The sequence below is a fragment of the Hordeum vulgare genome, chromosome 2H (assembly GCF_904849725.1).
Source record: "Hordeum vulgare subsp. vulgare chromosome 2H, MorexV3_pseudomolecules_assembly, whole genome shotgun sequence".
Classification (NCBI taxonomy): domain Eukaryota; kingdom Viridiplantae; phylum Streptophyta; class Magnoliopsida; order Poales; family Poaceae; genus Hordeum; species Hordeum vulgare.
The window spans coordinates 359009208-359018414 of NC_058519.1; the positions used below are offsets into that span (position 1 = coordinate 359009208).

General features: G+C 46.5%; 2 protein-coding genes across 6 annotated transcripts; both read right to left on the minus strand.

Annotated features, from left to right (window-relative positions):
• Window positions 1-3802: 3802 nt before the first annotated feature.
• On the minus strand, window positions 3803-6019 carry LOC123426289 (reticulon-like protein B8). Of its 4 annotated transcripts, none has more exons than XM_045110091.1 (7): window positions 5936-6019; window positions 5508-5847; window positions 4900-5097; window positions 4589-4769; window positions 4334-4475; window positions 4141-4210; window positions 3803-4042 (listed from the first exon to the last, which is right to left on the minus strand). In XM_045110091.1, the coding sequence occupies exons 1-7, from the start codon at window positions 5984-5986 to the stop codon at window positions 3873-3875; spliced, it is 1152 nt and encodes a 383-aa protein (XP_044966026.1). In that variant the 5' UTR covers window positions 5987-6019; the 3' UTR covers window positions 3803-3872. The 4 variants fall into 4 exon arrangements, with proteins under 4 accessions (XP_044966026.1, XP_044966025.1, XP_044966027.1 ...); XM_045110090.1 differs by having other exon boundaries at window positions 4900-5178; XM_045110092.1 differs by lacking the exon at window positions 5936-6019 and having other exon boundaries at window positions 4900-5111; window positions 5508-5597.
• A 143-nt stretch (window positions 6020-6162) lies between these two features.
• LOC123426290 (U4/U6 small nuclear ribonucleoprotein Prp31 homolog) lies at window positions 6163-9000 on the minus strand. 2 transcript variants are annotated; one of them, XM_045110094.1, is made up of 5 exons: window positions 8909-9000; window positions 8668-8738; window positions 8466-8568; window positions 7079-7154; window positions 6163-6523 (listed from the first exon to the last, which is right to left on the minus strand). In XM_045110094.1, the coding sequence occupies exons 2-5, from the start codon at window positions 8699-8701 to the stop codon at window positions 6410-6412; spliced, it is 327 nt and encodes a 108-aa protein (XP_044966029.1). In that variant the 5' UTR covers window positions 8702-8738; window positions 8909-9000; the 3' UTR covers window positions 6163-6409. The 2 variants fall into 2 exon arrangements, with proteins under 2 accessions (XP_044966029.1, XP_044966030.1); XM_045110095.1 differs by having other exon boundaries at window positions 8668-8778; window positions 8909-8999.
• Window positions 9001-9207: the final 207 nt, after the last annotated feature.

Here is a 9207-nt window from a genome sequence, read left to right on the forward strand (position 1 = left end):
AGCCCCTGTCAGACACACCGAGGACACCCGTGGAAGATCGCCGCCTCCCTCTCCCTGCACCACCTCCAGGGATGTCATCGAGCTGCGGCCCACCTCGATGGTCCCGGCTTGGCTGCGTCGCGCGACTCTGTGCCTGGGATCGCTGGTGTCCCCTGAAGCACCTCCGAGCTGGACCTCCCCAACCCATTCCCGACAGCGCTCGGGCTCCCTGCCTCCTAGCCGGTGCACACCTCTGCATGTTCGTTCTGCTGTTGTTGCACCCTCTTTTGTCGATGACCACATTGCAGCGAGCCCCGCGACAGGTGTAGCCAGTGACCAGAATGGCTCGGACGGCACACCCCTATTTGTTCCCTATCCAGAAGCCATCCTGCAAGCGCCCAATTCCACCCCTTCGAGGCCGCCAGCAAACAGGAGGAAGACTCTGGCTGGAGCTACAAGTTTGAACCTCATCCGAAGCAGCCCAAGACTAAAAGCCAAAAACAGAGAGATGCCAATAGCGCAACTTGCAGAGAGGTTGCTCTGCCAACGCATGGGGTGATTGAAGAAGGAGAGATGGTCACAGAAGCTGCCATTGCTAAGTTTGTTGCTCTCTTCCAAGGCCAGCTGTCGGACATCGCAATCGCTGCTCTTTGGGCCCTCTTTAGGCTGGACTGTGACCTTGCCTCGGCTGTGGAGGATGCCCTTATTGCTCATGGTGGAGGCACTGGCTTGGAACTCCAAGGCCAAGGCGGAGAAGAAGATGCGACAACGACCTGATGCCGCTGCTCTGTCCAACTGATGAAGTAGACCACTTCCAATGATTAGTTACCTTCAGTTTAAAGTGTCCTTAGTTGATCTACCCAGTCCTCCTTGTAGCTTAGTTCCCCAGCGATATGTTGCCTTGGCCAAGCCACTGTGTGTGTTACTTGTTATCACTGATGTAACTCTGGTTTGCAATGAATGAAAATCTATCCATTTTAAATTAGAACGTCCGCGGTCTGAATTGCCCAAGCCGTCGTGCGACCGTTCATGAGACCATTGCCGCCACTCCCTGCAGCCTTGTTTGTCTACAGGAAATGAAACTAGTTGTTGTTGATCAGTTCACAGCTTCATTCCTTGGCGGCCAAAGATTAAAGAGCTTTGTTGTGAAGCATGCTGATGGAACCAAGGGGGGCATCCTGCTCCTCTGGAATGAAGGCAAAGTTGTGGCTTTGGCGGTTCTTGAGCGGGCGAGGAAAAGGCAAAGTTCAAGAATTACACTTCTCAAAGAAGGCGATGCTAACACGTGATTCTTCCACATCCGTATAAACCATCGCTGAAGGAAAAACTTCATCCACCGCCTTAAGCATAATAGTGGCTGGGTTACGAACCATGAGCAGAAGAAGGATATCATCCAACGCCACTTTGCCAAAGCAATTGGACAGGGCCACCTATGCTCCAAGGACTTCAACTGGAATTGTATCCCGCCGTCGACCTGTGACCTCACGGATCTGGGTGCCCTGTTCTCGGAGGACGAGGTTCGTGCGGCCATCAACGACCTCCCAGGCGACAAAGCTCCGGGCCTAGATGGTTTCACTGGGTTTCTTTCAAAGAATGCTCGGACATCATAAAGCCAGAGATCATGCAAGCGATCAACAATTTCTCTAACCTTCATGTCACGAACCTACACTAGCTCAACTCAACCAACATAGCCCTCATTCCGAAAAAGGATGGCGCGGAGGGCATATCTGATTTTAGACCCATCAGCCTCATTCATGCGATAGCAAAGATCATTGCCAAGATGATGGCCACTCGACTTGCGCCTCACATGGCTGCGCTTGTCTCCAATACACAAAGTGCATTCATAAAGAAAAGAAGCATCCACGATAACTTCATGTATGTTCGAAACTTGGCCCGTCGCTTTCACCATACCAAATCTCCAACCTTGCTTTTCAAGCTTGACATAAAGAAAGCTTTTGACTCTGTTAGATGGGATTATCTCATGGATCTCTTGCGTCACCACCACTTCCCGAGCCGCTTTCGTGACTGGATATCTGCGCTCTTATCCACGGCCTCCTTCAGAGTTTTGCTTAATGGGATTGCAGGAGACTCGATCAAAGATGGACGTGGCCTTAGGCAGGGGGTCCCCTCTCTCCCCTCCTTTTTGTCCTTGCTATTAACCCTCTCCATCAGATCCTTGCCAAGGCTACTGAACAAGGCAAACTCCATCCGCTGCGTTGCCAACCTATCCGGGCATCCCTATATGCCGATGATGCGGCTATTTTTGTTGTGCCTATCAAGGAGGATATTCAGTTCTTGGCTACGACTCTTCAGTCCTTTGGTGAGGTCACGGGGCTTGTCTCCAACTGTAACAAGAGCCTGGTGGCCCCAATCTGTTGCACTAATGTTGACCTCGAGGACATCCTACACGCCTTCCCAGCGGTTCGGACCTCATTCCCTATGCGATACCTCGGGCTACCCCTATCGGTCACGAGACTTAAGCACATTCACTTCCAGTACCTTGAGGACAAGGTAGCGGGCAAGCTTCCGCCATGGTCGGCGCTGCATCTTGCTACCCCTGGACACATTGTTTTTGTCAAGGCGGTCCTCACGGCCATCGCGATTTATCACCTCACGCCCCTTGAGCTCCCTGTCAAAGTGAGAGAGAAAATTGACAGATTGAGACGTGCATACCTCTGGGCTGGTTGTGATAAAGTTTCTGAGGCAAATGTAAGGTGAATTGGGACCTTGTCTGCAAACCCAAGATCTTTGGAGGACTGGGCGTGCTAAATCTGGAGAAATTTGCGACCGCTCTACGACTCCGTTGGCTTTGGTTCGACTCGGCTGATCCTCCCAAGACTTGGGTGGGAATGGAAACGCCATGCTCTAACAGTGACAGTAATCTTTTTGCGGCGGCCACAACAGTGACACTAGGTGATGGTATGAAGGCTAAATTCTGGGAATCCCCGTGGCTAAATGGCCTCCGGCCCAAAGACATCGCGCCTAACATTTTCAACATCTCCAGAAAGGAGTGTGTGGTTAGCAAGGTCCTTGACAACAACTTGTGGATCCATCAGATCAACACTACACAGGGCCTCACTTTGACACATATCCAGGAATTTGCCACTCTCTGGGAGATGATGGATGATGTCACTCTCCACCTTGAGAGGAAGGACATGATTTCGTGGAAGTTCACAACCAGTGGGAATTATTCAGCCTCCACGGCATACATGGCTCAATTTTCGGGGCTGGTTCTGAGTGCAACCTCTGCTGTTAACTGGAAGACGTGGGCGCCGTCCAAGTGCAAATTTTTTGCATGGTTAATCCTGCAAAATCGTGTGTGGACAGTAGATCGGTTGCAACGGAGAGGGTGGCCAAATTGTGGGATATGCCAGTTATGCAAGCAGGCCCCGGAGACTGCCGCTCACCTCCTCTTCCGGTGTCGATTCACCGCCTGAGTTTGGAACGAGATTGTTATTTGGCTTGGCATGCACGGCCACTCGCCGATGATTTGGCAGCATGAAAACTCCGTCCACAACTGGTGGCTCCGTTCAGTGGAGGCTGGAGGCCAAATAAAAAAGGCCACTGCCTCGGTGATGATGCTGGTCTCATGGGAAATATGGAAGGAGCGAAACGCCAGAGTCTTTAGCAACACCGCCACCCCAGCCACCGTCGTCGTCACGAGAATCAAAGAGGAGGCCCAGCTTTGGGAGTTAGCGGGAGCAAAGCATCTCAGTAGTCTTATGTCGCGAGAGTAGTTTCTTTTTTCTTTGCCGCGCGGCGGCATATGTCTAAACCTTCTCCTTATTCAATGAAATTGGCAAGTCTTTTGCCTTGTTTCAAAAAAAAAATGCACATGGGACAAGCCTGTTAATTCTAGCAGGTTCATCCGGATCACACGGCATACAGTCCAACTACTGGCTCTTCCTGAACTTGAGGTTCCCTTTTGGTATCTTGCTCAAGACGCCCTTGTCAAGCTTCTGGTACTGACTCCCAACCAACCCAAGCATGTTGTACAGCACCTCATCGACTTGATCATGATACCTCTCATAGAACACTGGTAGAGTGTGTGCACACACAAACCCTGCACCAGAGCACCAGTGTAAATGGTATTCAGAAAAAAAAAATGTCCAGGTGTTCATCCCTCCTCAACATATTATCAAGTGAAATCATGGTTGTTACCGATGTAGATAACGGTGATGAGACTGAACCAGCTCCCGATGAAAGCGGTGACAACGAACCCGGCAATCACCTGAAAGAAAGAAATCAAGCCTGGTCTGATCCCTACATGTCTGCTACTGCAAGTGCTCATGGGGGAGGACAAACTGATAGGACAGATTTCATCTCATAGACGTTAGCTTAAGGCGCAACATACCATAAGGAACTGCTTCAGGTCTCTTCCACTGGACACATCCTGAAGGCTTCCCAAGAAGTTGTTCACCTGGGCGCCGACAGCGGCACCGATGTTTGCAAACAGCTCCTCTGGCAACTCTACACGGGGCACGTTAGAAGGAGACCTGAAAAAGCAGACACCATACATAAAGTTTTACTGCTTGTGATTATGCTGCCTACCGAAGTTCAGGATGGAGAGCAAACATATAAAAACACTGCAGAATTGGTGCATATATACCCATTGAGCATGCCTGCGAAGCTGGACCATCCGAACTGGATAACCATGCCAAAAACAAGCACAAATGATACGATGGTCAGCAAATGGTAGCCGAGCCACTCGAAGAAGACCCAGGCAGCTGTTGCAACAGCAAGAACGCTGGATGAGATCTTCTTGTTCCTCCACAGTAGCACGTCGGCGGCTGCGGTCATTGCCGCCGCGGGGAAGGAAGCGGACATATCATCAGCAACTCCGTGTCCGATTAATAAGAGGGAGATAAAAGTTGTAGGTTGCGAAAATGAAAATGCCAAGCAAGTATAAGAGGTCCAGACATTTTCCGCCGCCAAGGATGTGGTGGACAGACTTGTGGCCCCCGAAGAGCTTCTTGGCCTGGCCGGAGATGGAGCCCTGATCGTCGATGTCGAACCTGACAGACTTTTGCTTGGGGAGCTTGTCGGCGATGGCGTCCATGATGCCACTCATCATGTTCTCTGTGGCATTCTCAGAGTGCTCTGGCATCGTTCCACACACTGGAAAATACGATCTCCATTCGACATAAAACGCGAGCAAATCAAGCTTCATATTTATTTTCAACATGTCTCTTTTAGTGCCTTTCTCAGAAATGTTGTGAGTAAATCAGATCATTCAAGTAAATCAGGAATTTGCTAATTAAGTAAATAACCTTGATGAAGAACCTTCAAGTATAATTTATGTATAAACTAAAAGGGATTGTAAGATCACTGGAGTGATTAAACTAAAGCATATGCCAATTATCTGAAACTTTGAAGGAGTTAAAGGCTCCTTTTTCTTTTTGTCTAACTACTAGACTAACAACAAATCCAGTTTTGTAAAGCGCGGAAAGGTTAAGGCAAGGTGCTGCATGGTCCGACAAACATGAAAAGAAGGGGGAAATAGCACAAGCTGTGAAAGATGAACTTACCAAGCAAAAGAGGGATCAGTAGGCAACTAAAGCTGTTGATCTTCCGGCGAACTGATCCCACGAAGCAGGCGTTGGAGGGGTACCAATCAGACAAGAGGGGAAAGTTGGGAAATGTCAGGAGGAGAAGAGGAATTCTTTTCTTCCTTTTTTGAGAGAGAGAAGGAGAAGAGGAATTCTTAAGAGCAACTAGTTTGTTGAATGAAAGGGATAGGTGGGCCAGTGGGCTTGCTCGTAATTGGGCTGTGGGCCAGGGCCACATTAGAGCAATAAGTGTGAACTGAGTTTGTCGCCATGTAGTAGCCTGGAGATTCCTTCCCCTAAAATTAGCCTCGAAATTTTCCTACAATTAGAAACAAAAAATGACTAAACTATGCCTTGTACTCAAAATTCTCTCAGAAAAACCCTAAGAAAACTTGAAAGATACTTACTGGTTTGTGATCATGCTTAATAGAACCTACCGTCACCAAACACCACAGCATGCAACATCAGCACCATACATTCTTCATTGTTCTATGTCGATCACAACATGATGGTGAATTACACTTTAAAAAAAAATATTCCTCAAAAAAGGTAAATTACAATTCTGCACCTTGTATGGAGCTCAACTCAGTTGAATGGTATGGAACGATCAAACATTTGGAATGCAACAGTCTGATAAGGTAATTCCAGCGGGTTTTCTGGAAAAATCATCCACGAAGCATAGGTAATGTTGTGTACTGCATGACTTCATACATTGTGTTGTTGTAGTGCGTGAACTGTAATGTTGTGTACTGCATGACTTCATACATTGTGATGTTGTAGTGCATGAACTGTATTTACATGTATATATTTTGCGCGGAAACTGTACTTATTTTACAAATCACGTGGTAAAACTGAGAATCAGGTCCTTCCATTTTCAGATTCTAGCCTCCAGGCCTACTCATCCGAGAAAATGTTCCGTTCTCCGAGAAGTAGGTGTTCTGGGTTCCACTTCCAAGAAGGTTCCCATGTGCCTGTGGGTTTGACAGCTCTATTCCCTGTAAGTGACAGGTAAGGTATATAAGAAAGATGGGAGTGATGCCAGGGATTTTATGTGGTTAAACTGTTTAAAAATAACAAAATAGGGCAATCCAACTAACTGAAACCGTATAATGGCGTCGAGGATGCATACAGCCTACTGATTACCATCTTTACAGAAGGTGCTGAATGAATAAAAGCATGGTCCAAACTAACAGCAGCCATAAAGCTGCCTTGTATACAAGAAAGGAAAAAAGAATATGCAATGCTGTACGGTACCATATTTATGGGTAAACTTACAGTACAGCAAAGTATATCGTTCATGATGACTTCACTCACATAAGCAAAATCTAGGACTTTCTAGTGCAGGAAAAAGACAAAAACAATGGATGCACTGCCTTTTCCGACTCCTCAACATGAACAAGTCAAGCAACAACTACGCAAATACAAGATAAAAATTTACATAGCAATCTAGAGTACCAGCCATGATCCCATGTTAAACAACTGGATTGGCTAAATATCATGCATAACATCAATTACCTATCTTAAAGTGTACCAGGGAAAAATAAACTCACCTGAACTGGTGTAAAGGCCAAACTAGATGTCAGTCCAGATGTTGCACCACTGCTACCATAACTCTTCTCCTTGAATCTAATATTATAATATGGAATCAAAAAGAGATTACAGTGCGTGATATCAAGAAAGAGGTCACGAATTGAAACAGAAACAGCAATTTGAAGATAATTAAGAAAGTTACAGCAGCTTAACAGCTGCCTGCAAGGTTACTGGAACTGGTACAGGGTGCAAATAATCTGTAACATAAAAAATGTGTGCAAACACCTAAATTACCTAAGGTTTGTACAGGGAAACATAGATATAAGGATGGTATAAAACACTACACTGCAAATACTAAGCTCTGGGAATCAAGGTGGGTATAAAACAGTGAAGAGAAAGCTGTTGGAAACTAATTCTTGTTGATGTATTACTTGATAGCTTAAAATTGAGGATCATCTAAGTTACAATGTTTTGCACATTGCCTCTAATAGTTTGAACCAACTTGTGTTGAATTTAGAAACAGTCAGACAGAAAACATTACACTGCAAGTTATGCTGTGTTTTTTGGAGTAAAAGCGCAAAAGACCTCTATTGCCGAGCTAATTAGTAGTCATGTGTTTTAGGCTTAGTAGAACTAAAACTGAATACATGAGGTGCAGTTTTAGTGCTACTAGGCACGAGGATGGAGAGGTTAGCCTTGGTGGGCAGGTGGTATCGGAGAGAGACACGTTTCGATATTTGGGGTCCATGTTGTAGAAGGATGGCAATATCTATGAAGACGTGGGCCACCGAATCAAGGCTGGGTGGATGAAGTGACGCCAAGCTTCCGGCGTACTCTGTGACAAGAGAGTGCCACAAAAGCTAAAAGGCAGGTTTTATAGGACAGCTATCCGACCTGCGATGTTGTATGGCGCGGAGTGTTGGCCAACCAAGAGACGACATATCCAACAGTTAGGTGTAGCAGAGATGCGCATGTTGAGATGGATATGTGGCCACACAAGGAAGGATCGGGTACGGAATGACGATATACGAGAGAGACTTGGGGTGGCACCGATTGAAGAGAAGCTGGTCCAGCATCGTCTCAGATGGTTTGGACATATTCAACGGAGGCCACCGGAAGCGCCGGTGCATAGCAGACGGATAAAGCGTGCTGAGAATGTTAAGAGGGGTCGTGGTAGACCAAACTTGACATGGGAGGAGTCCGTTAAGAGAAACCTGAAGGTTTGGAATATCGACAAAGACTTAGCCATGGACAGGGGTGCGTGGAAGTTAGCTATCCACATTCCAGAGCCATGACTTGGCTTCGAGATCTTATGGGTTTCAACTCTAGCCTACCCCAACTTGTTTGGGACTGAAAGGCTTGGTTGTTGTTGTTGTTGTTGTTGTGGGAAGAATAAAGAAGGCATACTTTTTTGCCACTTTAGCAGCAAGTTTGTTCTGCGCAGCTGAGACACGTAGCCTCCCATTCCCGGCCTGCCCAAGCATGCCATAACCTTCCCCCAAACCATCACCTGGTGATAACAAAATGTGATCATGTCAATATTAAAGTATAGTGTAGCTAAACTAACTAGCAAAATGTTATTCCAATCATACTGTCTAAACCAACTGACCTAATGGGCTCTCCTCTGGTATACCGAATTGCATTCAGTTTGCAAGCTTCATCATATCGTTTACCACATATCTGCAGAACCAAGTTCCCGAGGTCATGACAAGATACCATGCTGTATATGTGATGAATCAAGTTTCAGCACAGAATGCAAATAAGTAGTTCAAGAAAAAATAAATAAGCATACGGGCATACGGCTGTTCAATATGTTTTCTTTGCAAAAAAAAAAGTTGAGAAAAGCTTACCTTTCTTTCATTTTTCAAAGGCGGAGACACCCTCTCTTCTTTTTAGGCTTGGAGTCTGGAACAGGAAGTGGTTTTGGAAGCTTTGCAGGAGGTGGTTCTTGCCACTTCTCAATCTTCTTACGAACTTCTTCTAACAAGTTGCGACCAGCTTTTCTTGTTGGATCACTTCTTATTGAATCGATTCTTGCTGCTAGAGTTGACTTTGCAGCTATAAGCCTGCAAGGACGGGCCACCTTCCATGGCTCCACCCATTGTCAAGCATGGAGGCTAACATTGAAGTGTTGGGCGCCACCATGGGT